Source organism: Equus asinus, chromosome 8 (assembly GCF_041296235.1).
Source record: "Equus asinus isolate D_3611 breed Donkey chromosome 8, EquAss-T2T_v2, whole genome shotgun sequence".
Classification (NCBI taxonomy): Eukaryota; Metazoa; Chordata; class Mammalia; order Perissodactyla; family Equidae; genus Equus; species Equus asinus.
Window position 1 is genome coordinate 23,471,898 of NC_091797.1, and position 15,045 is coordinate 23,486,942.

The 15,045-nt window shown below is 56.6% G+C and overlaps 1 protein-coding gene across 4 annotated transcripts in view; it reads right to left on the reverse strand.

Annotated features, from left to right (window-relative positions):
* Positions 1–15,045, reverse strand: part of FOXP4 (forkhead box P4) — a 50,778-nt gene that overhangs the window by 18,104 nt on the left and 17,629 nt on the right. For all 4 annotated transcript variants that reach the window (XM_044776657.2, XM_070514962.1, XM_044776656.2 and 1 more), the window contains exons 2-3: positions 14,497–14,719; positions 2,338–2,433 (exon numbers count right to left, since the gene is read on the reverse strand). In XM_044776657.2, the coding sequence (XP_044632592.1) occupies positions 2,338–2,433; positions 14,497–14,703 (303 nt within the window). In that variant the 5' untranslated portion in view covers positions 14,704–14,719. The remainder of the gene's footprint in view (positions 1–2,337; positions 2,434–14,496; positions 14,720–15,045) is intronic.

Below are 15,045 nucleotides of genomic sequence, written 5' to 3' on the forward strand. Positions count from 1 at the left end.
CCCTCTCCCTGCCTGGGGCCCAGGCTAAGGCACAAACCAGGCAGTCTCTAGGCTAGAACTCGAGACCCCATCTGCTCTAGGAAGTCTTGTGAAGCTGGCTCTAGAAGGGGTGAACACGGCTCAGAGGTGAGTGGGCAGGCAATCCTGCCTGGAGCTGGGGAGCAGAGCAGCATCCCGTGGGGGCCACTGGGAAAGGAGCTGCCACGGACCCCCTGCATTCAAGTCACTCAAGCTCCAAATCAGCAAAATGCACTTTCCTACTCATTTTCCCCATCCCCCCACCAGCCCTGTGCTCACGGAAAAGCCATTTCTCGGCCCTGGACCCCACTGCGAAGACAGAGGCCCCACCTCCCCGGAGACCGTGAGCTTGAAGGTGGGGACCAGAGGCAAAGACGGTATCCACGGTTGGAGGAGAAGGAGAAGGATCAACAGTCAGGGCTCCAGGCTCTTGGGGAAGTTCAGACATGGCCCCAAGAACCCGCATCTCTCTGAACCCAGAGACTCCTCGGGCCCGGGCTCCGTACCTGGGGATTACTGGTGATACAAGGGCATTACTGTGTGCTAAGCACACGGCAGCGTCACAGTGCAGGCATTAAAGTGTGGGCTCTGCAGCTAGTTATTTGGGTTCAAATCCTGGCTCTGTCCCTTATTAGCTGTGCGACTTGGGACAAGTTACTTAACCTCTCTGGGCCTCAGCTTCCTCACCTACAAAATGAGGCTAATAACAGCATCCACCCCATATGACCGTGAGGATCAGATGAGATGACACTTGTAAAGCACTTAACGTCTGCCTCCTGGTAAGCACTCTTGTTAGTTTAGGAAGTACTGAGTAAGTATTTGTTGAATGAACGAATGAATCAATTGTTAGGAGATGAGGAGGCGAGGAAAGAGAAGTTCTGAGAAAAGGGCCATTTTATCTGTCCCTCGGACCAAAACCTCTGCCTCTCATTCTAGGCCATGCGGAGATCTCTCTCATTCTAAGGAAGATTCCATCACCTCCCCTCTTCCCTCCATCATTTCAGATCTCCTCCCCAGTGTACCCAGCTACAAAGTCCCTCCTGATACCTGACCTCCATCCTTCCAACTACCATCAAGCTGCTTCGCTCTTGCCTTGGGTCAGCAAGCCCTTTGTGGTCTGGGGGAACATACCTGTTCCCCAGCCTGCCCCTGCCCGAGGGCCACTTCAGACCCCTGGAGTATGGGCAGGGTGGTCCCTAATTCTAAGAGACCCAGTCCGGCCACCACATGGGGTGAGAACTTTCCCTTCTTCCAATTACTGACCTTCCAGATGTGGTCCTCCCCTCCCCCCCTCAGGCCACACCCCCTCATTGCCTGACTCCTCCCCTTCGAGGGCCGTCTCATCAGGTTTAAGACCTCTAAGAGGGCCAACTGTCGGCATGGTGAGCTTCTTCAAGGCGCTCTCAGGGTCCAGCTCCAGCACCCTGCACCCACGCCCGCCCTCCTCCTGCTTCCCTCCTTCCCTGAGCACCCGCCCGCCAGACTCCAGGCTTCTCGCTCAGGATCCCGCTCGCCCTTCCTCCCTTAGATAAACTTCCTTTCAAAGCCCCGCTTAATCCTCTCCCCCATTCCGCCTCCCCCCGCCGCGGAGGTGGGGAGTGGGGGGGAGCAGGAGGCTGGCTGCGGGGCGAGGGGGGGAGCGGGCTGCCCGAGGGGTGACCCACCCGACTCCGACTGCAATTCTCCCAAGTTCTTTGTAACACAAAAGGTAAACATAAGGCCCGGCTTACCCCCGCCCACCCCCCACAGCTCTCCCCTCCCCCCGCCAGCCAGATGGGCCAGCCGCTGCGGGGAAGGGAGGGGGAAGAAAAGGGCAGATTGTGCAAAGGAAAACAAAAGAGACCGAGAGACAGCCAGAGACAGGAAACGGGAGACAGACAGTGGCGGCTGAGAGATACCAGGGGACGTGGTGGCCTCTGCAACTGAGAGAGCCCGGGAGGGGAGCGGAGAGGGCAGCTGACTGACCCACAGGGACGGAGAAAAGGCCCTAAGAAGTGACCGAGGCAGAGCCAGGCAAGAGGAAGGACGCGGGGAGCTCCAGAAAGACAGAGCTGGGTGCAGACTGGACTCTGAGGACAGAGACTGGCTAAGCGGAGGCAGGCCTGGGGGACCAGGTGGGAACTGAGAGAAAGTGGGCGCTTCCTTGCCCACCGCTGCAGGGCCTGCATTTCCCTGGGAGCCGCCCAATTTTTGGCACTGGGAGTGGCCAGAGCAGTCTTCCACCTGGTCCCTCCCCTCCCTCTGTGCCAAGCCCACCCTCCCGACCTGGCCCAGCCCCAGTCCCAGCCCCAGCCAGAGCCAGAGGGGTGCCCTCCTCACCTGCACGGCAGAGGCCGACTGCTTGCTGTCATTGTTCCCTGGGGAGCTCAGGCCGGAGGCCTGCTGCAGCAGGAACTGCCTGGCCACCTGGAGAGCCTGCAAGATAGGGCTGGTCAGTGGGCCTGCAGGATCCAGCAGTGGCCCAAAAGGCCGGGTGGGAGGTCAAGGGTCAATGCGGGATCCAGGGGGAGTATGGGAGTAGCAAAAGGGAGCAGGTCAAGGTAAGGTGGAAGGTCTTGGGGGTGAGAGGGTCACAGGGCCACTTGGCCTTTGGGGTAAAGACAAGGGTAGGAGTCACTGAGAGGAGTTGCCAGGCCTTGGGGATCAGAGCCCCTAGGGACTCACTCTGAGATGTGGTGAGGTTTTGCTGGGACTCAGTGGGGACAGCCAATGGAAGGGGCCCCCAGGGGAAAGTACAGCAGGTGGACTCGCGGTGTTATGATGGAACTATTTGTGGAGCATCTACTATGTGACAAGCACTTTACAGGCAAGATGTCATGTCATCCTCTCCTGTGAGGCTGTGAGGCAGGGATATCAGGCCCATTTTGCAGATGAGGAAACTGAGTCTCCAGGAGGTTAAGTAACTTGTCCACACAGCCAGGAGGGGTCAGGGCCAGCATCTGAGCCCAGGAAGCCTGGCTCCAAGGCCATCTGCCTTACTAGGTGGTCAGTCTGGGGGCTCAAGGAGTAGTATTCACCTGTCAGGGGGAGAAGGGTAGGGTCTCAAGGTCTGAGCACTGTGTGGCTTTCCGAGTCCGGGCGGTCTGGTGCAGGACCTCATGGCACTGGGGGAATTCAATCAAGTTCTGAAAGGTCTGTCTGCACTATAGGCGAGTAACACGGACTGTGAGCCAGCGGGGTCATAGGAGTGGGAAGAATATGGAGTTTGCAGGAGCATCCCAAGCCAGTCAGTGGGCCTGAGATGGGCAGATGGGCAGTGAGAGGTCTGGTAGGAGACTGAGGGATCAGGGAGGTCCAGGAAGTTCTCCATGAGGTCAGCCAAGCCCTCCATCCCCCTACTCTGAGTCAGTGGGGGGCTCAGAGGCAGGGGACATGCGGACCCGTCCTGAATCCCCATTCCAGGAGCACAAAACCTGCCTGCCTCCAGGTTCCTCGAAGACCTCTGCGGGAGCCAGAGCAGTTGTGTCCAGGCCTCTGACATGGGCTCAGGCATCAGGCAGACCTGGGTTTGAATGTGCTTACCAGCATTGTGACCTTGGGCAGGTTATTCCATATCTCTGGGCATCAGTCTCCTTATCTGCAAGACTGGGGCACTGCCCATCTCTGAAATGCCCATCTCTAAATCTGGGGGCTTAGGGACCAATGCTTGGCACTTAGTTGGCATTCATAAAGTGTCCACTACCTTTCCTTCTCATAACTCTCTGGACAGTTCTCGCCCTCGCCTCCTGTCCAGCACACCTATTAGATGAGCTGTGCCCACTTGTGGCTCACTTGCACATCTGTCCACACGCACACTTGTCCTTACGTATTCCTCCTCTCCTACCCTACCACAAGCACAGATAGGGCAAAACCTCTAAGGTAGAATATGGATGCACTCACACACACTCGCCACTCAGCAAACACTTATGGGGCGCCCACTGTGTACCGAGCATACAGACACATCTCCCTTCGCAGCCCGTTCGTTGTCATCGAACAGCTGAGCCTCTCTGGAGCCTGGCATCTCGTTTACGTTAGGACGGCACCTAAACACACACTGGTGTGTCTATGGGAATGTGACCCCCACAGACCTGGAGTTCAGACCAGCGAGCTCTCACCAGCCGCCCGGATCCAGGCATCCCCGACCCCTCTTTCTTCCCCTGAACCTCACACCTGGAGAGGTGGCCTGGGGTTTCTTCTCTTCAAGATTCACTTCAGAAAGTAGAAGCCTGACCTTTCTGAGTCAAAATGCTCTGAGAGGCTGTGGAAAGTGGGGAGGGGGCGAGGAGAGGAAGGGAGGTGGCCAGGTGGTCCTCAGGAAGGAGCCCCTGCCTGTCTACCTTGCTTCTAGTGACCCCTCCATGTCTAAAGACGGGAGTTGGACAAATGCTCTTCATTCTCCAAAGGCAGAGGTAGGATAAAGAAGTGGAGGGGTCAGAGGTCAGAGGGCAAGATGGGGGAAGAGGATGGCTTGGAGGAGCTGGCCAGCCCAGGCAACCCAGAGGGGAAAGGTCAGGGTGGGGAGTTGAAGCCCCCGAGATGCCTGGAGGGGAGAGGGGAACAGCAGAAGAGGGGTTTCTGGGGGAAGTTGGGGGAGCCCCACGCAGCCTCCTGGGTGGGGTGGCCTGGGGAGTTGGATTCACTCCCCACTGACTCCCTTACTCTGTGGTCCCCTGGAGCATGAAATTACAAGATTTACAGAAAAAAACGACACAGCCTTGCAACCTCATTCCTGTGACACGTCCCTGTGACAGGCCCCTCCTCCTACCCTGGGCCTTTCCTCAGGCCTCAGCCAGGGCCTCGACTTCAGGCCGCTTGAGAGGAGCCAGGTGAGACCCTCGCCTGGCCAAGGCTGCCCCCTCCTCTGACTCCCCACTCTTCTCCCACTCACTCCTTCCTTCCTGTTTACTGAGCGCCCGCTGGGTGCCAGGATCATGCGCGGTGCTGGGGATACACAGCAACAGACTGTGGCCCTGCCCTGGGGCTCGCGGCTTGGGTGCTGTGAATGACAGCAGGTACCAGAGACTGAAGTGGAGGTGGGCATTGGGCACCAGGGCCCAGAGGAGGGGGCAGCACTGATGAGGCCTGAAGGACAAGTTCACCAGGTGGACAAAGAGGGCGAAGTGTGTTCCAGGCATGGCGACCCCTCACCCCAGAGAGGGGTGAACTGGCCATTGAGTCCAGTGACCTTGAAACCATTCCCAGGGGCAGAAAATCGAGCTGTGTTGGGGATAGTGGCAGGAGAGGCTGGAGGAGCCCACAGGGTCTGAAGCCCTCAAGGGACTTCACCATTCATCCTCTCCTCCCTTCATTCACACCCATGGCCGCCTGCCACGTACAGGCCCTGTGCCTGGAGGAGGTGGGGAGGCGATGGTGGACAACACAAGGTCATTTCACGTAACTTGCTTACAGCCCAGCCCTGACCCAATTTGGGACTCGGTACTACCTAAAGATCACCCTGTAGACGCCCAGGGGTGGGGGTGATGAGCAGACCATGGGCTTGGGGTCAAAGCTCCCCTCCCCAGATAGCCTGGACACATTCATTTAATGCTGCTCCATTCTCCACTCCCCACCACTGCCATCACTGTCCACACATCCAGACCCCCAGCCAGAGATGGTGTTCTAGGAGGAGGGGGGTGTGGGGAGGCCCTCTAGCCCATGATGTCCTCCTCCAGGGTGGTCACCCAAGGGATCAGATAGGTCTGAGACTTTCTGAAGCCCCACTCAACTCATATGCTCCACTCTGACGTACCAGGCGACAGCGTCTACACTGCCTGCTGGGACTAGGGCCTGATACATCACTGGACCACCCACCTGAGAGACGTGGGAAATGACAGCCCCCCACCCTGACAGATCCAGCTCCACTTTCTCTGATGATGCTGACCAGGCACAGCCTCCTTCAAAACATAGATGTCGTCAATGGTATCTGCGCCCCCGCCCCAGCCAGCAGCACACAGCAGACACGCTTGTGAAATTCACTTGAGTCTGGGCGGAACATGGAGGCAGGCACAGGCTGACACAGAGTTTAGGAACCAGCCTTTGTATAGCGCCTGGCAGTTTTCAAAGCACTTCTACAAACACTGAGTTGGAACTTCCCAACCTTGGGCTAGGCAGGGCAGATGTCACTGTCTCCATTTTACAGACAAGGAAATTGAAGCCCAAGGTCCCATGGCTAGGAAGCGGAATGTGGACACCTCTGACTGCCCAGCCCCCTTCACCCCACTCGGGGCCTTCGTGATCTCAGGCACAGTCCCGAGAGTCCTGTGAATCCGCCTTCCCTGGGATCTTGTGCGCTTTCAGCTGCCTGGGTGGGAAGGGGAGGTGAAGCTGGTTAAGGTGGGCAGAGAAGACCAGGAAAGGAATCTCCAGGAGGAAGGTGGGCTCAGTTCCCTTCCCTGGGGGCCAGAGATACCCAAATACAGCCCTGGGTGGGAAAAGGCATTTAGAATCCCACACCGGAAGGAGCCATCATGGAGAGCCTGGGCGGAGCGGCGGACAAGAGAATGGGCTCAGGGCAGAATGGAAAACTGGGAGCCATTTGGCCTCTTAAACCTCATTTTCCTCCTCCCTCCACCTCTTGGCCTGAAAACCAAATGCCCAGCTCTGTGGTTTGGGGAGAAAGGTCTAGTTTTCCTCTAAGGGAGGCAGTACTGGTCCATTCTGTGCTTGGACCCTGGTCAAAGAGATCTTGATCCAAATCCCAGCTCCACTGTATACTGAGTGGCCTTGGGTAAGTCACTTCACCTCTTTGAGCCTCAGTTTCTTCTTGTGCAAAATAGGAATAACCTTGGACTCAGCTCACAGGGTTGTTGTGAAGAGCGCATGGGATGATGTACATGGAGTACTCAGCACAGTGCCTGGCGCCAAGTGGGTTCTGGATGGACGTTAACTATTGACATTACTATTAATCTTTCATCGTCCCAGGCAGCTCCTGGTCATTTGTCCAGTGCCACCTGGAAGAACTTGCTAACCAAACGCTCTTCCAGCCTACACCCACCCTCATTCCCCCTCAAGCCTAAGAAGTCAGTCTCGCTAATGAAGCTGAACTCTCCTCCCCCCATCGCCCATGCAGAGTCATTAGCAGGATCTCCACAATTAGGAACAAATGGCTTATAACGGATGGCATCCAGGGAGGGCGGTTGGGGTGGAGGTGAATGAAGCTCATGCTTTGAGGGCAACAGGGAGCTGCTGTGAAAGGAAAAACAAGTCTTGGCACAGTGGGGTCTCTCATCTCCAGGAAGAGAGCACACCCTCATTCCATCTCTGAGATTCAGGGCAGGCACAGGTGTCTCCCTATGGAGCCAGGCGCAGGGCTGCTTACCGGTCCTTTCTCCAGGCTGGAGGAGTCCAGGTCCGACTGGGGGCCCAGCCCTACGGTGTTTGTGTTCGGGAGGGTGGGGATGTGGTGCTCAGAGAAACAAGCTTGAAGGACTGAACTTCGAGAATGGAGAGGTAGAAGCACAGACCATGGGCCTGGTGCACTGGTCATGTTAGAGGGCATCTAGTCTAGTGTTTTCCAAATTGCTAGTCATGATCTAATGGTGGGTCAGGATTCCAATTTAGTGGGTCAAAAAACATAGGAAAACACACATACACACACAAAAGAAAACATCAGATTACCAGGTAAGCATAAGCATTGTGTCATGAAATGTGTGTGCTGGGCTCCAAGGAGAATATTTTTCTTACTGTAGATCTCAAGCACAAAGTCTGCAAAGCGCCGATCTAGTTCACTTTATAGGTGAGGGAACGGAGATCCAGAGAGGGGCAGTGACATGCCCAAAGTCACACAGTGGCAGAAGCAGAACCTGAATCCCCTGGGCCTGCCATGGGGCTCTGCCCAGGGAAGCAGAGCCAGGAGCCGACCAGGCAGGATGGGGGACCCCCTAGCCAATTCTGGTTTCATCTGGACTGTGGTGAGGGGCAGCCGAAATAAACAAAATCCAAACTTCTTCTGTCTGCATCAGCCAATTTCAGCAAAATTGGGATCTCAATTGTCTCGATAATTAATTTCAACTGGGAGCTGGCCAGACTTAGGGGAAGGGGCACTAGGAGTGTGTTTGGGGGCACTGGCCCATCTCAAACCTGAAAAGCACTCGCAGGAAAGCCCATCGCCTCTCCCCCAGGGCCACAGTATGACTTTCCACTCATTGATCAAGAATTCAGCAAGGACTTAACGAAGCCCCGCAGGGCACTCGCACTGTCCTAGACATGAGACACAGTGCACTGGCTTTCACAGGGCTCACATTCTAAAGGGATGAGAAGACACTAAAACACAGGAGCGAGCTAAGAGATGGTGCTAAGCACTACGTGCACGATGGCTGGCTGGCTACCTAGGCTGTGTGGCCAGAGAAGCTGTCTCTGACGAGACATTCAAGATGAGACAGCAGCTCTCTCAGGGAGAGTATTCACAGGCACAAAGAGCTGGTGCAAGAGCGCTGGGGTGGTTGCTTGGTGCATGTGGACTAAAAACGCCAGTGTGGCCAAGCCGAGTGGCCTGAGAGGAAGTCCCAGAGGTGAGCAGGAGCCAGATCACATGGCGACAATGGTTTTTTATCTCAATCTACACTTGAGGAAAAATTGCCGGAAGATTTTAAGCAAGAAGTGATATAATCTCTGACCGTAGATAGGTAACCCACTGCTAGTAAACAGTAGGTGCCTAATAAGTACTTGTTGATTTGAATTAAGCAGGAAACATCTCTCCATCCACCCCCTGAAATGCAACTCTTCCAGGACCAGAGAGTGAAGGGAAGATGTGCAGGGAGAAGGGTCAGAGGTCACTGGCCCCGACCACTGAGGGTACAGACTGGGGGAGATCTGGGTTCTCCACCAGCCTGGCTTTGTCCTCCAGCAAAGAGACATAAAAATGAAATTACACAGAGAAGGGGGGCAAGGAGGATGGGGGAGAGGAGACCATAAAACCCCCGAAGTGATTCTACACCTTTTTCCCTTGGAAAAAAAAAAGCTTTTTGGAAAAGGCTGTAAATTTTTTTTACACCAACCTCGTAAAAATGACACCGGCGCATTCTCAAATTAGAACCATTAAAATGAAAACCAGCAACGCACAGATACAGACAGGCCCACGTGGGTGGGAGACTCATAGCCTGGTTTCAGGACCCCTTCCCCGCCAAGTGTCTCTAGATGCCTGCTCTCTGCAAGGAGCCAGCCTCTCCCCTCAGGAGATGAGAAGTAACAAATGAACCCAACAGTCCTGAAAAGGGAAGGGTGTTCCTCTGAGTGGCTCCTTCGTTTTCTCCCTTCCCCACTGCCTGGTGCAGCCCTAGGTTGCCCCTCCAGCCCCTCTGGGCTGGGAAAGGCAGGGCCTGGGACGTCTGGAAGGGAGCTGAAAGAGTGGGGGATGGCCGTCGCCTTCCTCAGCTGCTCTCCACTGTGCTCAGGGACTCCTTCCAGGCGTGTCGCTGTATCTGTGGAGTTCTCTGGAAGCAGGTCCATTCCCAGGTCTGGGTTCAGAGCCAGCATGAACCCAGCCACTCCGTCCACACTAGCCACTTCTACAGGGGGCTGTAAATGTAGGATGTAGAGTGGAGGCCGTGGGGGACATGCAATTCCCTTCCCAAGGACTCCCTGGGGCTTCTCAGGATAAAGGAGCTCCCCTAGGAGAAAACCTAGCTCACTCACTGATGGGTGGCCCTGGGGTGCAGCCCTCCCCACTTCAATCCTTCACCCTCAGAAGAGGAAACTTTCACCTTCCCTCCCCCAATTCCCCACTCTGTCCCCAAACTCCTAATCAGTAAGGACAAGAACTCTGGGAGAGAGGGGGAGAAAAAGAGGGGGGTCTCAGAATTCCATATCAAGAGGGAAGCCTGCTGGTAGAGTGGGCTGGCTCCTTCCAGGTCCCAAGAAAGCGGGGGGTCTGAGGGTCCCTTTCCCGGCCGGGGCCCTCTCCCCTACCTTTCCCTCCACTCTTAGCATAGCTCCCTCCTTGGGAAACTTCCTTTATTGTTGGAGGCAGACCCACAAAACAGGGTGGTTTAGTAACCCAGGAGGGGCACAAGAAGGGGAGGTTAAGGCCCTCTCCCGGCCACAGTCCTCTGACAACCCCACCAACCCCACCTGGACAACTCCACCCGGGTCCCCTTGCTACCCCGCCCCCCATTCACCTGCCCTCTGTTCCCAGGCAGAGGAGGGAAGGGCAGGGTCTAACCCCGCCCCACAGATGTTGGAGAGTCAGGGACTTCCTGATGGAAGTTTCTAAGTCTCCCCCTGGGGAATGCAGCCCCATCTCTCCCTCTGGGCCCCCGGCACCTCCTGGGGAGGGGCTCATTCTACAGAGAGAAAAGCAGAGTCCAGAAGGTGTGGGAACAGAGATGAAAGAGTAGAATGTGGGGCATGAGGGTGGGTCCCAAACACTGAAGAAATGGGCCCCAGACCTGAAGACAACTGTTGACAATGTGTGTGGGGTGGGGGTGCGCTAATTCACCTCTGAAGCCTCGCCCTCCCCCCAACCCCCCTAAGTAGCTTGGGCAGAGGAGAGCCAGATGGGGGAGGAAAACTACTCTCTTCCATTCTTCTTTTTCCCCTCGCCCCACTCCCTGACACCCCCGTCTCTCTGGAGGGGGGTGAGTTAAAAGCCCATTAATGTGCAGAGCCCCCCAACCCTTTTCAATCTCCTCACAGGATGTGAACAGGGTGGGATTTGGCTCTGGTTACCATGGCAACTGTGGTGGGAGTTCCCAGACGCTGGGCAACCCTCCCGTGACCCTCGCTGACCTATCACCCCTGCAACCCGCGAACAATGGGAGTGCGGGCCCTGGGGGCCCAGGACGCCTTTCAGCGGCTGCCAGCAGCTCTGCCTGCCCCCACCCCGCTGGGCTCAGCCCTCACGGCCCCCAAGTCTAGCTCTCCTGGGCCAACGTGCCCAGTCCGGTCCCCAAGACCTCCCCGGGCCCTCCACCTCCCAAAAGCTGGCCCACACTTCTCCCAGCCCTCACTGCCCCCCATCCCAGAGCCCAAAGGGTATTGGCGGAGTCCCTGGGGACACTCCCCCTTCCCTGAGCCCCACTGGGAACATTTTCATACAGGTGAAATCAGATGAGGCTAAAATGCAAGAGAAACCTTTAAAGAAAAAAGCCATCTTAGAGGGAAATATGGGGCAAGGGACAATGAGGAAGGAGACTTTGCCTGGGTGAGGGCAGCGGATGGACGGGCAGCTGGCAGGTCTGCGGGTCCTGGGTATTCTTTAACAGCAGCTGGGGATCATCAGCTCCAGCTGGCCAGCAGGGTGCCTGGTGCAAAATGGGTTCAATGCGTGTCTGCTGAGTGAATGCATGGTCCGAGGCCCCCACACTCCCGTGCCTTCTTCTCGGGCTAGATTCTCCCGTGAGGGGCTGGGATTGGAGACTCTGGAAAGCTCAAGGACAGGGTAGAGGTGCTGTGGCTCTGTCACTCACCCATAAGGGGGTTGGGAGGACGGAGCAGGAAGCTGGGGCCTTGACTGCTGAAATGGAGCAGCCAGCCAGGGACCCTCTCTCTAGTCGACAGGGCCTGGCAGCCAAGCCCCGTCAGCCCCCACCCCCAGCCCCAGCCTCTGTTTAAACAAGCTCCCGGCCTGCTGTTGCATGGAAACGGGGCCTGCTCTTGTTCCAAAGTGACGTGGCTGCCCTCTTCAGCGCTGTTTGTTTCAGCCTAAAGTCCTGTCACCAGCCTGACTTCTGACTCGCCCTGTTTATCTCTCCCACTCCTTTGTCAACTCATTACTCCCAAAGGCCAAGATTGCATTTCCAGGGCTTGTTTACCCAGAGCAGAGGGACAGGGACCAACAGACAGATGGACAGAGGGAGACGGACTCAGAGACCCAAAGACGCACAAGGAGGACAGACCGGTGCCGACCCACTGGCAACCTCCGCCCTCTAGAGGGGCTCCTTAGGGCCAGCAGGCAGAGCTGCTTCTGTTTTAAGAGCACTTTTGGGTTGGGAGTGGGGGTGCTCTCGTTCTCTCTCCAACAGACGTCTATTTAGCACCTACTGTGTTCCTCCATTTCCCACAGGGGACCGTATGAGTGCAGGAGGAGCGGCAAGGAGGCTGGGCTGAGCCCTGAACTAGGAACTGGGAGGTGTGAGGTCTAGCCGTAGCCTTTCCCATGTCGCCTGGACAAGTCAGTGCCACCTCTGCTGCCCTCTCATCTGCAAGATGGGAATAACAACATCTACCGCTCAGGGATGGGGAGGTGGCCAAATGACACAGCGCTCGTGAACGACCAGAGCACCAGCAGACGCAAGGTATCTGCTTGTTCCTCCTCAGAGAAGGCTGGGGTTGAGAGGGAGGAGGACCCCGCTGGGCCAGGCCCTCTTTCCAATAGGTCTACCCCATAAATAGTCAGGAACAACTGTTGGGGGTTCCAGAAAGTGTTACCCCTAAAGCTCCCCCAAAAGCCTTGGGGGTGGAAGGATGGCCCACGTTCTGTTTCATTTTAATCGAAAATTTCGTAATTTTAATTTTGCAGGGTTCTTTTCACAGTCTGGAGCCAACAAAACCTTTTTAAAGTCTCAAATATTTTCCTTGGCCCCGGGCAGTCCGCCCATAGTGAGCCCAAATGGATAAAACAGCCCTCCGCCTGCCTGCAAATCTCCACCCCAGTTTATTTGTGAAACAGATATAGGATTTTCCAGGACTTTGGGATATTCCCCAAAACAAACAGGAGTAACTGGAACGTGGAATACAGACGGTAAAACATGGCTTGTGTGTGATGCAGAAACCCGATCGGGACAGACAGTTCTGTCTCTTCCCACCCCACACACCTCCCCACTTATCCAGATAGCTGTGTCCACTCTTGTCTTTATGCAAATTTTTACAAGAAACTTTCTAGTTTCAGTATTCCCCCTGGCCGCCCCACCCCCCAACCACATTCAAAATTTTCCTGCAAATTTTTTAGCTCTGTCTGCATCAAGGTGTGGGAGGGAAAGAGTTGGCCATGCCCAATGGGTGGCCTTGGAGATTTCTTGTGGGGTGTGTTTTGTTATTATTTTGATAAAGGGTAGGATTTCGCCCTTTGACCTTCTGTCCCCAGTAAATGGCACAGACTCTGCGGGTCTCTTCCCCGGAGAACCTGCTTAGGAAGGCTTGCGAGATGCCAGCAAATTCCCAGGGACCATCTCCCTGGGGAAAGGAGACAGGCCCGCTCCGCTCAAGTCTCCACTGTTTGCGAGAGGAAGTGATTTTTAAAGTTCTCGATTCTGTTCACATCCTCACGAACCAGTCAGTGTGTGCAGGCATTTCACACCCCACTTGCATCCCCTCCTAACAACCCCCATACTTTAGTTGCCAAGGAGGCCAAGGCTCAGGGAGGCCCAGGACTTGACCAAGGTCACAATGCTGGTAAGGGGCAGGCTGGCACTTAACCTGGGTTTGTTCGATTCCTGTGTTAGTGCTGGCTGACTAGCTCAGTGCAGGGTGCTGGGCATCTGACAGTGCTGATTCCAGTCTGACCTCTGGCTCCAAGGAGTGTGGTGGGAAAGGGCCCCTTAGGGGCTATGGAGTCGGGGGAGGAGCCCCAGGGTGAAGCTGAGAGAGAGCATGAGGTCAATGTGGGTACACATATCTGTGCACTCAAGAGGCAGAGGTTGGAGCATGGGCCCAGAGGTGCATGCAGGACCCAACTTTTCCGCATTCCCAGCAGAGCCCACAAGGGGCAGTGCCACCAGTAGTGACTCAAGGAGCAGAGTCAACTAAGAGAAGGAGAATCCCAAGGCCAGGGCTGGCTGGGCAGGTTCTCCTGAACTTGTCAAGCGTGATTCTCCCCTTTTCCCCCGGGTGGGGCCAGGACCTGGGGCCTCTGCTCTGTCATCACCCAACCAGGGTCCCCACCCTAGGGCCTCTCAATCCTTGGAGAGTCTGGTCTTGAACTCCTGAACTCTGCAGTTTAGAGTAGGAACGACAGAGGGGTAGGAGGGGAGGGGGGTGCGGAAAAGGGTTCCCAGTTCAAGCCCAGAAACGGCAGCCTGCCTTTTCCCAGCTGCCCTGGCTGCTGATGCCTGGAAGTTTAATCTCTTCACAGCTTGGATCAGGGGCCCAGGCAGAGCTGCAGGTGGTGAATGTTTCATAATACAAATAAAGTGAAGACACCCTGTGTGCGCAGACCCCTCCCCCAATGAGCACACACCTAAGTGGGGTCTCCCTCCCCAACCCCCTTAACTTAGCCAACGTGCCATCGGAGAGTCCGTGTCCACCTCCCAAGATGCACACACACCCTTAAGCGTGCTGCCCAGGCATCTGGGCATTTCTGAGACTGTTCTAGGCTCCATGATCTCAGGGCCCCCTGAGTCCCACTTCTCTCTCTTGGGAACACTGCTCTCTCCCCAGCCTTATGTTGGCCACCAGGACGGGAGGGTGCAGAGAGAGTCCCTGCAGGCTAGACTTTCTCCAGAACATTAAAGCAAGGCTGTTTGGCGGGGAGCAGTGGCACCAGGTCGCTGGGATGCAGTGGGAAGAGACCTGGCCGGCTCCCCTCCCCCTCCCCAGTCCACAAGGAGGGGCGCCCGCTCCTACCTGTTGCTGCTGGAAGTGCAGAAGCTCCGCAGGGCTCATCTCCCCGTTGCTGTCTGAGCCTGTGGCCGCGTCCCTACCCGCGCCGCCTCCGGCTGTGCCCGCAGCCCCGGCCCCGCCACTGCCATCGGCCTGCCCGGAGAGGCTGCCCACGCCGTTCTGCCCAGACGGAGCCGACCTGATTGTCTCCGAGGCGGATTCCACCATCATGTCGCTCTAGCGGGACCTGGAGGGGGAGGAGAGGCACGGGGGAGGGGCTGAGGCTCCAGGCTGGAGGGCAGGCCGCGTTCCACTGGGGGCAGCAACCGATGACCCTCAACACCGCCCCCCAACAACACAACGGCCTCCCTCTAATCCCCCCACCCCCAGCCCTGGGGCATCTCCTCCTCTTCATTCCTGGAGGCTGCCCCTGGGACCCCTCTTGGGGTGTGGCCCCTCCCAAGGTCACCCTCCCCCTAGGCCGGGTAGGGGCAGCTCCAGACTGAAGCTGGGCTGCCCCGCTGTCCCCCCTCCACCCCCATTTCCTCGACTTCCAGGAGACCCCAGCAGGGA